Source organism: Sceloporus undulatus, chromosome 4, assembly GCF_019175285.1.
Source record: "Sceloporus undulatus isolate JIND9_A2432 ecotype Alabama chromosome 4, SceUnd_v1.1, whole genome shotgun sequence".
NCBI lineage: Eukaryota > Metazoa > Chordata > Lepidosauria > Squamata > Phrynosomatidae > Sceloporus > Sceloporus undulatus.
Window position 1 is genome coordinate 131,534,265 of NC_056525.1, and position 17,638 is coordinate 131,551,902.

At 42.5% G+C, this 17,638-nt stretch overlaps 1 protein-coding gene across 3 annotated transcripts in view; it reads left to right on the forward strand.

Moving 5' to 3' along the window:
- Nucleotides 1–17,638, forward strand: part of LOC121928638 (phosphodiesterase 4D interacting protein) — a 139,080-nt gene that overhangs the window by 24,542 nt on the left and 96,900 nt on the right. For 2 of the 3 annotated variants that reach the window (XM_042463607.1, XM_042463609.1), the window contains exons 3-4: nt 1,379–1,590; nt 4,997–5,107. In XM_042463607.1, the coding sequence (XP_042319541.1) occupies nt 1,379–1,590; nt 4,997–5,107 (323 nt within the window). Of the gene's footprint in view, nt 1–1,378; nt 1,591–4,767; nt 5,108–17,638 lie in introns of those variants that run through there. The other variant, XM_042463610.1, reaches the window with a different exon arrangement.

The following is a 17,638-nucleotide window of genomic DNA, read 5'->3' on the forward strand; positions in this document are numbered from 1 at the left end:
CCCTACACACATTCCTCTGCCATTTTCACCTAACAATAAAAAACGCTAAAACTGTAAATATTGACATATGTACAAAGGAGGTGAGGGGAGATGGCAGGGGGACAGCGGTGGCAGCGGAGACAGCTGTGGCTGCGCATTGCAGATTCAGCAGGAGCGCGGGGACCAAAGGAGAGGAGGCATCCATGATGCTGCTGACACTGGCAAAGTGCAAGCGGACAAGGATGCCAACACCAGCTGATCACCAGCTGGCAGGAGACCACCATTGTTTTAAAGGGGCTTGGGCACTTTAAATGTGCCCATAGGCTTTCTGCCGCCGCTGCTTAGCCCTGCGCAGCTGCGCATTCGCCAGCCGGCAAAGGGGGAAAAAAAAACAGAGACCCTGGAGCTTGAATGTGCCCAAGACCTTTTGATGCCCTCTAAACTTGCCCCCAAAGGCAAAGGGCAACTAGAGAGGGCCTGGGATCAAGGGGCAGGGAGCACTGACAAGGCACTAGGTCCCATGATGTCCCATAAAGACATCATTTCGCCTCCCAGGGCATGTGTTCCCTCCCAGCCCTATCTACTCTATTCTACCTTTCCTGTTCTCTCCTCCCACCATGCCTGGCTCACTGGTCCCCAAACCAGCAATCTCCAAACTCTGTCCTCCCAGGCGTTTGGACTTCATCTCCCAGAATCCCCAGCCACCTTGCCCTGTGGTCTGGGATTCTGGGAGATGAAGTCCAAACGCCTGGAAGGACAGAGTTTGGACATTGCTACCTCACACCACTCCTGCCTAGCTTTAAAGTCACAGGGAAAAAGTTTAAAGGGGCTTGGGTGCTTTAAATGCGCAGACAGGCTTTCTGCTGCCGCTGCTTTGCGCTGCAGCTCCGAAGCTGCGCACTTCTCATGCGGCAAAAGAAAGAAAAGCCGCGGTTTGGGCCGCCCGTGAGGAAGCTGCCTCTCTTTTTGCAGTGTCCTCCGAGGCGGCGGTTTGGAAACTCCAGGTCCGAAACGGACCCAGGTGAGGCGTCTTCACTGCCCCCCGTGTGGAAGCTCCAACACCTGAAGCACGCCCCCGGGGCGGGCCGTCTGGAGGCTCTGCATTCAGCTGAATACACCTCCAAGACGTCTTCTCCTTCCCGTCTGTAACCCGCCTCTGTTTACTTTGTCCAGCTCTACAACAGTTCCATGATCTGTTCTTGAATTTCTTACTACTATAATACAAGAGTAAAATCTGCCTTGGCTAAAAAGTACCTTCCATTTTTTAAAAAACTACTTTTCACTTCCTCTCCTGCATAAACAACACTGGCACATGTGCAGTGTGAGAGGAGAATTACCCCATGTCTCCTGGCTTTCTAATGCTTTCCCCGACCTCATCTTGTCTTCTGTGCCCCAACAGCACTTGTTGATTCCATACAGCAGAGACATCAGATGCAGCCACAAATCTTGAACTATTTCAACACAGAAGAGATGGATATGGCTTGTTCCATGGGGCAAGTGCAGCCTGAGATTATTAGCAGTTTGGAGATGACCGTTGTTGAGAACGACCTTCCTGCAGGTTACGAGCAAAGTTCTACAGCACAAACTCAGACCCTACGGGATTTTGAGAAGGTAAACAGACTGAACGCCTTAGATCTTTATTTATACTCACCCCTCCCTTTCGTTAGTGGGAAATTCACTGTACATGGACAAAAACAGAAAGAGTAAAAAGAGATTTAAATGAAAAAAAAACCTGCCTGCTTGAAAAATATCTTTTCCCGCTACTCAAACTGTAATATGTTACGAATGGGAAGATGCAATTCTGATACTAGCTGAGAATCTATTGTGATCTGTGCAATGTGTGTCCTACTCCATTTTCCATTATGGAGTGTTCTTTGAAAATTCTTCCCCATTTTCTCCCATAAGACTTTTTAAAAAATGACACAATGCATGGCCCTGAAGCCCCAGAACCCATTAAAAGGATGTAAGGAGTGTTAAAAAAAAGTTTGTTTATCCCTTCCTTTCTCTTTTCTCTCATTATATTTCCCCCCTCCTCTGCCATTGCTTTCCCTTCTATACAGCTACAGGTGTTTCACAAACATGCAATGATGGGAAATAGTGCTTGGTGGTGGTAATGAGTGGATGGGGGATGCAATACAAAGTGTGGGTGTGTGGAAAGGGCTAAACAATTTCTCCATCTGTAGTTTCTCTGGGCAAAAATGGCTGCAAAAACCAGTCTCTGTTCCATTTCCATGTAACATAGAGTTTGTCCCTGTTCTTGAGCCAATTGCTACACAGAAATGGTTTCAGTATATACTTATTTTTACAAAGGAAAGGTGGTGAAGCATACTACAGAAATGAAAAAATAATAAAATAAATATGTGTGCCAAATGCTAGATTTTGCTATGGGACAGAAGTCCTACTTCTGAATTTTCCTTTCTGGAGTCGAAAGCATTTTGAAAGTTCTGTCATTTTTCTTATCCTCCTAAAGGTTTAGCAGTGATGGTATATATCCCAAATTTATGTTGAACTAGTGCATAATTAAATACAGCAGCTACTGTCAAAAATAAGTAAAGTGGGAAATAGCTTATTTCTGAAGCCAATTCAAATTGCCAATGAAGCCTCCTCCACTTTCATGAGCCCCCAAATCAAATTCCACTTGTCTTAGAAGCTCCCTCCCTGAAACTCCTTCCTGCCTTCCACATTGGACTTATGGACTGGTATTCTAGCAGCTGTGGCAAGCAGGAGTTGGGAGCAAAGGAAGATTTCTTTCCCTCCTTGCTGACAATCATGATACTCTAGCCTCAACAAGTAATAAGAGGGAAAAGGGACCTGGCTGGGGCTAAGAGAAGCGAAAACCTCTCTCTTGGTGCCTGGATGAAAAATTAATATTTTTAAGGGTTTCTACCATGTTGGGTGAGGAAAATTCTTCTATATGTCAGGTTAAATCAGAACTGAAAGAATTTAAGGGTATAATTTTTATTTTGCATTTCTGCACAGACATTCAGTGCTTTGTATCTATACTTAGAAACACATGCACTGGAAAATCAATAAAGTGAAAAATTGTGCTGTGGTATTCAAATATATATTTAGGTGATTGTGTTTGTTGATTTTCCCTTTTCATATTTTAACCTGTACTAGAAAAACCACTTCTGAGCATTCTGAGCCTAAGAAAACCCTATGAAATTCATGTGGTCGCCACAAGTTAGCACACACTAGTGAAGTCTACAGGGTTGTTCATGTTTTAATTCACAGAACATTGGCCCAATCCCACACTACATGGGTCAAGTCAGAATTTAAGACTAATAGACCTAGAACAGAATTTGGTAAAAACTTTATAACACACAGCTCTTAAACACTTTTCAAGTTCACAAATAGTAACCTTTGCAATACTTACTGCACAGTTCCATCTCCATCTCGTTGCTGCCTTGTCATCCAAATATGGTTAGAGCACTTATTGACACGTAAGCTCCTCAATAAACCTCCAAATGTGCAGCTGTCTCATTAGTCCTTAAGTGTGATAAGTTCTTTGGTGGTGATTCCGATATTGGGTAGTCACATGCTGACAATGTCTCCTCCTTTCCCCTTCCTCCTTGCTATTCCAGAGCAGGCTTTTCCCTTAAAAAAACTATTTTATTTATTTAATTTAAAAAATCACATTAGCATGTATGAGAGGGAAAGCTTCAAAGCCAATATGCATCTAATTCACCTTACCAGAGCAGTCACAGTGAAAAACTCCAAAGAGCTAGAACTTGAAATACTCTGAAGTTAGTGGTTTTTCAGACATCAGTGTTGTTTACTCAGAGATGTTTTTCTTGACCCCCAGGAGGCCCCACAGGCTGCACTTTGCCTACCCTCTGCTCAGGTTCTTTACCCCTGGGCATAGTATGACTTGTAGGGTCCCCTTGTTATTATTATTATGGGCCTTCAAGTTGTTCCTGGCTTATGACAACCAATGGGGTTTTTTTGGCAAGATTTGTTCAGAGTTTGCCATTGCCTTTCCCTGAGGTTGAGAGCATGTGACTTGCCCAAGGTCAAAGGGTCAAAAATGCCAACTATATATATTGCCTTAAAATGCCCTCTTGAAGTTGAGGGGGTATTTCCATCATATAGAATCTTGTTTTTGAAACAAGAAATTGTTTCTGCTCACTTTCTGTTGTTAAAAAAAGGCCATGGAATCATGGTGAAAATGATCCCTAGAAGATGTGTGGAGCCTCTCTTTTTCTGCAAGCGTGGGCACAGTAGAGGGAGGTGATGTTCTCCAAGGTCTCCTGGGGGACTAGCGTAGCCCACTCCAGCCTTCCGCAATTGCCCACTCCCGAGTTAGGCCAATGAAATACTGGTAAGATTGGCACCTTGAATCAAAAGCCATACTGTACTTAGTGTTTCACTTAATTTTTAAATGGAATTTCAAAGTGTGTCTAGGCCCAGAAAGGAATCAAGGACCTTTTCTCTTCAATGTGGCACAAAAGTATGTGGTGAAGCCAGATCCCTAGTGGCATTTGAGAAGTTCTCCTCATTCTCTCCTCCTCATGTCATGCACTGTCTTGATCATATTACCTACCCCACACCTGGCCTAGACACAGTCTGTTTATATCCCTCTTGAATGAGGCTGGTTGCCAAATTTGCCCTGTTTCCCTCAGAGCTGCTAATCTCCTGCAGTTGCCCAGGGACGGCTGTGGGGTGACAGAGTCCTCCTCAGTCCAGCTCAGATTTCAACACTTGTGTGTGTGTGTTCATGTAGGATGAGCCTCTGCCAAAGATTCCTCAAATACCTCCTAGAGGTAAAAAAAGAAAATGAGCCGCACTCTGTTCTGGGTCTGAGTGGCGACTGCAGATCTGCAGGGCAGCTGACGCCCAAACTTTTGATTTCATCTCCATGTCTCCATAGGCCTCCCAGGCTGTGCCACTGTAGCTATTTTGCTAGGGTTCCCTTCTTTTGTTGGCTTCAAAATGTTACTGGAGTGAAAGGGGTGTGAGAACACTTCCACCCCATGGATCCCCAACCATGTCTAATGGATATCGTACTCTGTCTCAGCACCTCAATGACTTGAAGAAGGAGAACTTCAGCCTCAAGCTGCGCATTTACTTCCTGGAGGAACGGATACAGCAGAAGTATGAGGCCAGCAAGGAGGATGTCTATAGACGGGTGAGTGAGCAAGGACTGAGCAGAAACTAGTGCCACACTCTCAGCTTTTCTGAACTTAGAGGAAAAGTTTAATTTCAGTTTTCTGTGCCACTTAGGAGATTATCGTATGCCAAATCCACGCTGACATAGATGTGGGTTGTAACCATCACTGATGGATCTTATTGCATTGCCCCATGCCCGGGCAGTAGGCAGCCTATATCCAACCTGAGTTTCTTCCACAGCTTTTCATGAATGGGACAATCCTGTTCATGAAACACTGCAGGAGAAGCCAGGATTGGTTACAGGCTGTCTGTTGCCTGAGTACAGGCAAGTGCAGTGAGATCTGTTGGTAATGGTACAACCTGCATCTATTCGGTGCACATTTGGTGTGCAATAATCTCCTTAAGTGAAGAAAAATTACCATGGGCATCTTATAACACATCCTCCTGCTTTAGATGCTAGGGCTGCATGTGCCTTCTTGGACCTCTGTAATTCCAGTTCTATCACTAGCATGCTGGCCTCTCAGTAAGGTCCGTACTTGAGTCAAGGAATATTCTTTTCCATCTGGGCATAATCACCTCTGCTTTGAACAAGGTTCCAGAATACAGGAATCCAATATGAGGATATGTGGGCAGCTTCTCAGTGAACATGAAGTTAAAAAGACACGAGAAATGTGCTATTCTTTCCCCTCTTTACAACATCACAAAGCTGGCTAAAGGAATAGACCTTACAGGGGTAGCTATTACTGTAAATACACAAAATACCTCCTTGTTGTTTTTTTTCTTTGTGTACAAGTTGCCACATGAAGGTAAACAATGTCAAGGTAATATCTGCCCTTTTAATGAAATCAGATGACTTCATGTGCGTGGAACTGAGAATTCTTAAAATATTAGCATCTGGGCAATGAAATACTGGTCACAACAATGTAAAAAGATATGGACATTTTTTATCTGGGCAACTGAAACACTCCTTTAAGGGTGATTCTCTCTGGTTATGCAAATGTGTTTTCTCTGAAAGGTTTGCTAGTAGAAAGTATTTGATTAACGGCCTTTGCATAGGTACCTTCTTTGCTCTATGTATCTACTCTATCCATCGCAATTGCACTGAGTGGCTACTGCAGTTTGAAATTTGGGAGGTAAACAGAAGCTTCGATTGATACATTTAGTGGGCAAGAAAACTCCTTGGTGGAAATATGCTGTTTTGGGGAAACTGCCACTGCTGCTTTACAGATTAGTGCTACACAATCTCCCTGTATGTTTGCAAATTGACAGTTATTAAAATAATGCTTACAAATTTCCAGTACTCTTTCTAGCCAGTATACTGAATCTGTAAAAAAAACCCAAACCATATATATTTGACTATTAGTCAACCTCATGTATAAGTTGAGGTCAGATCTTGGAGACAAAACTAATGGATAAATCAAGGGTAAAACTTAAAATCATGAAACTAAGGATCTACAGGATGAAGAAAAGGAAAACAATGCCAAAGAACTTACAAAATTGTAGCAGGCATAACTGTTTGTGTTCACTTGTGTTTGTGGATGGATGAGAGAGTGGAAGGGGGGATCATTTACTGTACACCGCTATGATCATTGCGGAATAGCGGTCTATAAATAAAACGTATTATTATTATTATTATTATTATTATTATTATTATTATTATTACAGTATTATTATTATTAGTGCTCTCTGACAGATTATATTTTTATCTTTATTTTTATTTATATTTATTTTTATTTATGGTATTTATACCCTGTCGTTCAGCCATAAAGGCTCTTAGAGCAGCTTACAATTTTTATTTTAATTAGACAGTTCTCTGCCCTCAGTCTTACAATCAAAATTTTTCACCAGGGGATGGTTCTTTTTTTATTTGTTAAAGTACAGTACTTACACTGACCCATAGATAAGCTGACTCAGGTTTTTTGGATCAATTTTTTTGACTAAATTTTCTAGAGTTATACATGAGTATATACAGTTGGCCCTTCTTATACACAGATTTTTTATACACGGATTCAAGCATCCACGGTTTGAAAATGTTAAAAAAAGTATAAATTTCAAATATCAAACCTTAATTTTCCATTTTTTATAAGGGACACCATTTTGCTATGTCATTATATTTAATGGGACTTGAGCATCCACGGATTTTGCTATCCATGGGGGTTCTTGGAACCAAACCCCAGCGTATAACAAGGGTCCACTGTACAGTATTCATTGGGATTTCATATTGTCCAGAAAAGAGAGGAAACTGAAATATTGTTTTAAAATGAAGTATTCAAAATTGTGCTTTGAGGCTGTATTCTCAAGAAGCTCTGATGTTTCTCTGTGGATTTCAAAGTGAAAGTCAGAAATAGAAAAGTTTCCCTGAAAAACAGCTTGCCCAGGTCTGGTCATCTTCCTTTGCAATGCATAGTAATAGTAGGAGATGTCACATATGTTTTACGACACACTTTCAAGCCATTCAGGCTGGCAGCAAGGTGAACTACCAGTAAGCCTTTCCAGGTATCTATAGAACATATCCTAGAATCCTGTAGTGGGTAAGCTGGTAGGGAACAGAATCACTGAAAGTTTTAATAGTGTGATTTTAAAGCAGTGGTACTCTTTTTACTCTTAGGATCCCCTCCTTTACAACTCCATGTGGATATTGTGCCCCCCACACGACACAGTATGTGCATAAAAATATTTTGTTTACTTAGTGTTCATATTTTCATTCGCACATTTATGTATATTTATATTTTAACATTTTATAAGGAAATACAGTTGTTCAAATTAGAAGTTTTATTTAAATAGATTCAATGTTTAACTCAAACACATGTGTAAAATTTACACATAAAAAAGTTTGGGAACAGAAGAAGGAGAGGGATCGGAGCCTCCAAGACTGATACCTCTCCCCCGGAGCAACTCTGTCCCCACCATTTGCAAACTACTGTTTATAGTTTTGTAATAAGACATTTTACTGTTCTAGGGTAGTGGCATTTAAACAGACAATACTAAATCCTTCATTTACTCAAAACAACTTTATCTATTTTGGTCTGCCAAAAAACATGAAAATAAATGGATGGAAAGGGCTGTAACAGAACAAAGATTAAAAGTGTAGAATTCTGGGCATACAAAATGTGGGATTTTCATTCTTGAAGAAGAAGTTGGTCCAAGAGAGGGCTTGCTTACGTGCTTTCAGCTCTAGAGCTTAGCAGATATTCATCTTGTTCTGGATAGGAAAGGATTTGGGGACCCAATGTCCCTCTGAGTCAAACTAGCATCAATTTAAAGTCCTCTGAACATGACAAAAATAAGAACTGAAATAAGATTCTTAATGATACACAAGTACTAGTCCCAATCCAGTGCCAGGCATGCAATAACTCAGATAATCAGAGGAAGCCTGAAATCAAGGATATTCACTTTCTGCTATTTTTGTTTATTTGTTTGTTTTGAGGGTAAAATGCACATTCATATGGTGGAATACACAACCTTCAGATAATATAAAACTAATATAAAAATAAACAAACAGGCCCACAGGGGGAGAAAGCTTGAAGATAACACTTTGCTAGTGTCCAGTTATTTGTTGTGTAGTTTATAAAGACAGCCAGCCACAACTACAGGTCAAATCCTTGTTCAGCCACGGAAATCCACTGGGTGACACCGAGTAAGTCACATTCTCTCAGTCTCAGAAGAAGGCAAAGTCACATGCACCTCCAAACAATCTTGCCAAGAAAACTCTGTGATAGGGTCACATTAGGGTGGCCATACATTGGAAACAGCTTAAAGACACACAACTTTATAAAAAGAAATTAATGTTAGACAGGAGATGGTGGGGGAGAATGGTTCATTCATCATAGTGATGTCATAACCACTATGCACCTGAGGACACTTTTGCAGCCTTAGAGTCTAAAGTTTGACTGTTGCATTTAGTGTGCTAGTTGGAAACATATTTGTCTGACATTATCTCAAGGATGTCAGGTGGCATCCTATTTTGTTTACACAAAAAATCCTGGAAGGAAGCAGTAAACACAGAAAAGTAAATAATCAATATAATTTGGAAAATAAGCACCAAAATGGTGGGTAACATCCACCTCCTGCCATTTGGAGTAGTATTAAAAGTTTAAATAGCTCATGAGCTATGACCCAGGACAGATGGGATCTTTGTGGTGTGACGGCAGCACAACTAGGGTTAGGGACCATGTGGCAACCACACGGTCCCTAAGCCTAACACGTACTGGCGGTGCTGTAATGGCAGTGCCCGTGTACATGGGCGTTGCCATTATGATGTAACGGACACATAATGCACTCGCAATGTAACTATGCCGGTGGAAAAAGAACCTGTTTTTTCTGGATTCTTTTTACTCCGGAGCAACGGTGCGTGGTTTGGGACTGTGCCGTTCCTCTGGAGTAAAAACAGGTGCCAGCAGGCCGCCATTTTTCGGCGGTCTGTACTGCACCTATATCAAATTATTTTGAGTTGATATATTTAGGCTCCCATGCTTGTAAAAACTTATGTTGAGGCAAACTCTATGTCCCCATGCTGACACTGGTAAACAAGAAAACATAGTACATGTATACCCTAACTTTAACCCAAACTTGCACTGTGGTGCTACCTGTGTAATTACTGCAACTAAACTGAATACTGATAATTCTGTACAGGGGAATGCAGTGGTAGAATGCATGCCTTCCATGCACAAAATCCAGGATCTCAGGCAGCAAGTTTGGGAAACAAGACCCTGGGAAGCCAGTACCAGCTATAATAGACAATATTCAGTTTTGGTAGATGGGTCAATTGCTTGATCGTACACAGTCATATGTTCATAATCAGGACTTGCACTGAGAGATTTGCAGTCTCTCCATGGCAAAAGAAATGTTGCCATAGCGTTGACAGCTGTCTTCAGAACTGTGAGAAGCAAGTGCAGCTGACATTCTGTGGGACTGCCAGCCAATAGCTTGATTCTTCCAGGTGGAGGAATTATAAATAGGTTAGTTACTGGGTAAGGTCTGTTTTGCCCCTTGCTCGCTGTGGAAATCAGCAATCTGTGAGAACTAGTGTAGCAGCATCAGACATAGAGGTTATGCTGCTGGAAAAAAAGAGACTTAACTTATCTAAATTTGCCAAATGTTCCCATGTTCCCAGTGGTCACTCCTTAGACACAGATAAGTTTGTTGGGAGTGGAGCAGAGGGGTGACCCTGCAGATTTCCTTTGCAGGTTTTGATAACATCAAACAGTTCTGAAGACTGCTAACAATACTATGGTGACAATGGTTTGTGTCACCCTCTTTGTGTCACCACCAGAATAAGAGTAGAGTTTGCAGATGTTCTAGGACGAAGGGGGAGGTGGTAGTTCCAACCAGTCAGAACACAAGGACAGATTGAGACTGGTAGGATTAACATACAGACATCATCTGGAATGGCCCAAAAGTGATCATGTCAGCTATGAATGGATTTATCCTGTTTTTGACCGGGAATGGGAGAAGGCCAGACTGGGTGCAGGATGAATACTGAATGAGAACGGGGCTGTGCAATAACATGTGTTCTATTCAGGTTACATCTTGTGCCTAGCCCATTAGGGAAATGTTGTGCAATAATCTCCTTGGTGTGAAGTGTCTCTAATATGTGAATTGCCTCATCTTTTTTCTCTCTTTTGAAAAATGAGATTCAAGTATGGCTACGTGTACCCTAAATCAAAGCTTGGATATGGATAATGGTTAATTTTCTGAGACTCAATCTGGACAAAAGGGAGGTGGTAGTTCAGCCAGATAGATGATTCTAAAAGTGTCCTGAAGAAAGTTGTAATTGTTGTTGTTGTGCGCCTTCAGATTGTTTCCAACTTATGGCGACCCGATCATAGGGTTTCCTTGACAAGATTAGTTTAGAAGGAGTTGCCATTGCCATTCCCCTGAGGCTGAGAGAGTGTGACTTGACTAAGGTCGCCCAGTCAGTTTCATGGCCGAACTGGGAATCAAAACCTGGTCTGCTAAGTCGCAGTCCATCATTCAAACTACACCCCACACTGGCTCTCCCTCAAAGGAGTTGCTCATCACCTTAAGTGTCTGTTGTTTGCCTTCAAGTAATTTCTGACTTATAGGCACGGTACATACTGCCAGCGCCGATTTTAGGTTTAGGGACCGTGCAGCAGCCATGCGGCATTTGGCAGCATTACAATGGTGGCGCCCTGTGTACATGGGTGCTGCCATTGTGATGTAAGCGATGTGCGGCAACGTGCGGACTCCGCACATTGCTTATGTAACAAGTACACCATTGGCTTTTCCCAGGTTCTTTTTCCTCCAGAGGGAAGCTGTGTGGTTTGGCGGCTATGGCTTCCCTCTGGAGGAAAGTAGGTCGCTGGCAAATAACCTACTGTGACCCTATCACCAAGTTTCTTTGACAAGATTTATTCAGAGAGGGTTTACCATTGCCTTTCTCTGAGGCTCAGAGAGTGTGACTTGCCCAAGGTCACCCAGTTGATTTCCATGGATGAGCAAGGGTTTGTACCCTGGTCTCCTAGAGTCCTAGTCCAACTCTTGAACCACTACATTGCCCTGGCTCTGAAGCAAACTAGGTATGGTTAATGCCTAATAAATAATCAGTATCAATGGGTAAAAAGCAGGAAGGGTGTGTGTGTGGGTGGAGGGGATAACATTCTTAAATGAAAAAGCAGGAAGCGATGGTTTGGGAACAAGACCTAGGAATAGATAGTAAGAAGGATTGGATCGGCATGATCTAGTATTGGAAATTAGTGGGGCCTGATGAAGTTTCTCTACATCCAAATAGGGATTCAGGTAATTGCCTTTTGGATTAAAATCCCATGGATTTACACCAGTCTTAAATATATGTGTATGGAAGTGTCTGAAATTTCAACCATAAGTTAGCATCTACATATGCAAGCAAATATCCCCCACCTCCAAAATGATTGCATTAGCCATTCTCTATAAGTATCCATTGGCCAAAAAGTGTTTTTAATGCTTCAGTGTTCATTTTATTCTAGTCAATAAGTGGTCCAGTTAAGAGGGTGTACCCTAGGAGCCTTATGAATCCTGATAATATTGTCCTAGCTGATGAGGCTCTCAAATCCCTTGCTAATTTCTGGAATAAGGAAATGGCCAAGATGGTAGACACATTTGCTGCTAAGCATCCCCTCCTATGGAGCAGTGTCAAATAAGCCCCCTTGGTTTACTAGGAAGCTGCCAGCAATGAAACACATGGGGCAGAGACTAGAGCAACAGTGGCAGAAAACTTGGAGCATGTATGACTGAACACAGGCTAGATCTCAATAGAAAGCCTATGCCATGGTGACATAATTAATAATTCTTCCCTGCTACCATTCTTGCAACATTGCATCTGGCAGCAGTGCCATCCAGTGCAACTGTCTTGGGGGTGTTAGTATACTCTTCACACTCTGTTTTATTTCTTTATGGATCTCCATATTTTGATACCTGGAACCAGCATGTTCTTAAGAGGTCACATTGATCTTTGGAACATCAGCTGGATTTCCCATGAGAAAGGAGAACAGACCTGAGGTCTTATTGCACCAAAGGCAGTAGGCCAGCGCTTCCTACCTACCCACTGCCATGTTCCCAGCCAACTTCCTTATCCCTCCACTCTGGCATTGTTCAAATCCAATTGCTATTTTGTAACCCTAAAGTTAAAGCTATCAACCTGTCCAGAATCCTATTGTCTATTCCTGGGAAGCCCATCATGTTGCCTTGTAAGCCATAGCACACCCCTTGAGACTAAGATCTCAGATATAAATACTGTATTGGTCCCAAACCTAGCCTTTCCAAGCACAGTGAGCCTACATGTGCACCGAGAGATTCTTCCACTCCCTGTTTCTCCCTCAGATCCAAGTCTGACCCACTTGTCATTTCCTGTGGTCTGCTCTTCAGATAGGTAAATATTGCCTTCTTTACATCCTTCAAACTCTCCTATCCAATTTTCATACCTCCATTTCAGTTAGCTCTGAATTCTGTGCCTGCCTGAATCACTATTATGTGTTTGATAGCACTCTTGCATATTTCTTAATAAAAAATTGGGGTTCTCTTCAATGAGTCCTGGTATACACAGATGCAAATAATCCTAAATTTACCTGGTCTCTTGCAATCTTAAGGTAATTCCCCCAACATTTAAAAAGAAACTAACACAGTTGGTGGGGACCCCCCAGTCATAATATACACCCCACCTTTCTTTGGGTAACAGAGGCACAGAGCACCATGTAAAATACTTGGCAGCCTACTATAAAAGAAATTGCACAATACTTGGCAGATAAAATTATAATAATAATATAATAACAAAAAAATTGTATCCTGCCTCTCCCATTTGAGGATCAAGACGGGTAACAATAAGGAAAATTTCAAATACAAAGTCATAGAAAAAATAATGAAACAGTCCCCGAAAATGCCCACCCATCTACCCTCCCTTCCATCAATACAAAATAATAACAATAACAATAAAAATATTTAACTGGAATAACATCAGTTAAAATAGAATCATAGAATCATAGAATGTTAGAGTGGGAAGAGACCGCAAGGACCATCCAGTCCAACCCCCTGCCATGCAGGAAATCTCAATCAAAGCATACCTGACAGATGGCCATCCAGACTCTGGTTAAAGACCTCCAAAGAAGGAGATTCCACCACTCTCCGAGGGAGTTTGTTCCACTATCAAACAGCCATTACTGTCAGGAAGTTCCTCCTAACGTTGAGGTGGAATCTCTTTTCCTGGAGCTTGTATCCATTGCTCTGGGTCCTATTCTCTGGAGCAGCAGAAAACAAGCTTGCTCCCTCCTCAATATGACATCCCTTCAAATATTTAAACAGGGCTATCATATCACCTCTTAATCTTCTTTTCTCCAGGCTAAACATCCCCAGCTCCCTAAGTCGTTCCTCATAGGGCATGGTTTCCAGATCCTTCACCCTTTTAGTTGCCCTCCTTTGGACACGCTCCAGTTTCTCAACATCCTTTTTAAATTGTGGTGCCTAGAACTGGACACAGTATTCCAGGTGGGGCCTGACCAAAGCAGAGTACAGTGGCACTATTAATTCATTTGATGTAGACACTATACTTTTATTGAGGCAGCTTAAAATCGCATTGGCCTTGTTAGCTGCCGCATTGCACTGTTGACTCATGTTCAACTTGTGGTCTACTTGGATTCCTAGATCCCTTTCACATTTTGTCTCCTTAAGCCAGGTGTCACCCATCCTATATCTGTGCATTTCATTTTTCCGCCCTAAGTGCAGTACCTTACATTTCTCCCTATTGAAGTTCATTTTGTTAGCTTTGGCCCAATTTTCTAGTCTATTCAGGTCATTTTGAATTTTGATCCTGTCCACTGGAGTACACTATTAGCTATTCCTCCTAATTTGGTGTCATCTGCAAATTTGATGAGTATGCGTCCAACTCTGTCATCCAAGTCATTGATAAAGATGTTGAATAACACTGGCCCCAGGACAGAGCCCTGTGGGACCCCACTGGTCACTTCTCTCCAGGATGAAAAGGAGCCATTGTTGAGCACCCTTTGGGTTTGGCCGGTCAACCAATTACAGATCCATGTAACAGTTCCTTTGTCTAGCCCACATTTTACCAGCTTGTTGCCAAGAAAAAAAACCATGGGAAAACCTTGTCAAAGCCTTACTGAAATTCAGATATACATATCCACAGCATTCTCTTCATCTACCAAGCTGTACTTTTATCAAAGAATGCCTCGGCAAGAAATGACAGCAATATAACAATAATGGGGGCAATAAGGGGGGGGACTGATCAACATGGGTGGTTGATTCTGTTTTAGGAAAAGTTAGTCTGGAAAGGCCTGCCAGAAGAGGGTTGTTTGTATTGCCTTTTTAAAAGCATCAAGAGATGTGATCTGACGAACCTCCTCCGGCAGGTCATTCAGTAGCAGCTGAAAAAGGCCTTCCAGGAAGTCACCACCAGTCTAGTTTTTCCTGACTGCAGTAAGTTCCCCCTGGAGAACCTGAGTGTGTGGGAAGGATTATATGGGAGGAGGCATACCTTCAAGTAAACTGGACCCAAGCCATGTAGGGCTTTATAGGTAATAACCAACACCTTGTATTGTGCTCAGAAGCTGACAGGCAACCAGTGTAAAGATTTTAAGATAGGTGTAATTCAGTCGAACCTAGATTTTCCTGCAAACAATCTGGCTGCCATATTTTGCACTAGTTGAAACTTCCGAACATGGTACAAGGATTGCCCCATGTAGACTACATTGCAGAAGTCAAGATGAGAGGTTACCAGCGCATGTAAAACGTTTCTAGGTCCCGTGACTCCAGGTAGGGTCATAGCTGGCGAATCAGCTGAAGCTGATAACAGGCACTCCTGGCCATCACATCTATCTGAGATGACAGTTGAAGCAATGAGTCTTTATCACCCCCAAGCTGTGAACACAGTCCTTTAGGAGAAGTGTGACCCCATCCAGGACTGGTGAGCTTATCGCCATACCTGGATTGGTCTTACCTATCACGAGTAACTCCATTTTTTTGGGATTCAGTTTAAGTCTATTTTCCCTCATCCAATCCATTACTGACCTCAGACAGTCACTCAGAGGGGAGATGCCCTCCTTGGTTGCTGAAACAGCTCGAGAAACAAATTTGGGTGTCATCAGCATACTGATAACACCCTGCCTCATGTCTTCAGATGATCTCGCCCAGTGGCTTCATGTAAATGTTGAACAGCATGGGGGACAGAATGGCGCCCTGGGGGATTCCAGATGTCAGCTCTCTTTTAGAAGAGCAACTGTCCCCCAGCATCACCATCTGGAATCTGCCTGAGAGGTAGGAACAGAGCCACTGCAAAGCAGAGCCTCCAATTCCTAACTCTCTCAAGCGTTCCAGAAGGATACCATGGTCGATGATATCGAAGACCACTGAGCGGTCCAAGAGCACCAACAGGGCCACACTTCCTCTGTCGATGGGACAGACGGAGATCATCGACCAAGGCAACCAGGGCAGTCTCCACTTTGTTTCCTGACCTGAAGCCAGTTTGAAATGGATCAAGATAATCAGTTTCATCCAAGACTGCTTGGAGTTGGTTTGCAACCACCCTCTCGATCATCTTGCCCAGAAAGGGAAGAAGAAAAACTGGTCAGTAATTGTTTTTATCCAGGCAATCAAGGGGAGGCTTTTTTTAATATCGGTTTAACCACCGCAGGTTTTAAACTAGAGGGAAAACAGCTTTCCCTGAAGGAGGCATTAATTATGGATTTTAACAATTTCATGGTTGTCTCACCTCCCTGGATGGCCAGCCAAAATGGGCAGGGATCGAGAGGGCAGGTGGTCTTTTTTACCTTGCCTACATCATCAGTACGCATAGACTGAAATTGATCCAAAATCACCCCATTAACGGAGTCGCTGGACACTTCTCTTGTTGTTTCTGTACTAATACCAACGTCTAAAGTTGGCCCTTATCTGAGAGATTTTATCTGCAAAGTGATTATTCAGATCTGTGCTGATTTGGATGTTGGGACTGATCAGGGCTGTTTTATCACCATGATATTTAATATCTACATGAGACTGCTGGAAGTGGCGGAGTTCAGTGTTCCCATTTCCTCTTGACTTTTGCATCTAATTCCAAAGAACCTATTTTGGTACTGAACCAAAGCCTGCTATCAGTAACAGACTGGGTGAAGACAAACAAATTGAAGCTTAATCCAGACAAGATAGAGGTGCTCCCTCCTGGTCAGTTGGAAGACAGATCAGGGAGTAGGTATTCAACCTGTTCTGGATGGGGTTACATTCTCTTGAAGATGCAAGTCTGTAATTTGTGTGTACTGCATTCAGCCATGAGCCTGAAGACCCAGGCTTCTGCAGTGGTCAGGAATGTGTTTGCACAGCTAAAACTAGTGTACCAGCTGTGCCTTTTCCTTGAGATGTCTGATCCGACTATGATGGTGCATGCTTTGATTACATCCCAGTCAGATTACTGTAATGCACTCTATGGGGGGATCCCATATTGGAAACTGGAAACTTCAGTAGGTCCAAAATGCTGTGGCCTAACTATTATCTGGGGCTGTTTACAAGGAACACATGACTCCTTTATTGGAATAGCTTCACTAGCTACTAGTTTGTTTCCTGGCAGAATTCAAAGTGCAGGTTATGACCTTTAAACCCTTGTATGGTTTGGGTGTTGAATTAGAATTCTGGAGATCAGGGTTCAAATTCCTGCTTGCCCATGGGTGACCTTGGGCAAGTCACATGCACTCAGCCTTAGGGGAAGGCAATAGCAAACCTCATCTGAACAAATCTTGCCAAGAATACCCCAGATAGGTTCACCTTAGGGTCACTAGAAGTAAAAAATAACTTGAAGGCACACAACAACAACAATGGTTTGGGTGTAGAATACTGTATCTGAAAGACCTTATCTCCCTATCTGAGCCTGTCCAAGTTTTAAGACTTTGGGGGGAGGACTTTCTCTCAGTCCTATCACCATCACAACCACGTTTTATTGCATTTTGTTATACTGTATTTTATAAGTTAACCTCTGTGAGCCATCCAAAGTACAACATTACTGGGCATCTTTTTATAAATATAGTAAATGAATAAATATAGATACTGGTCTGGTCTG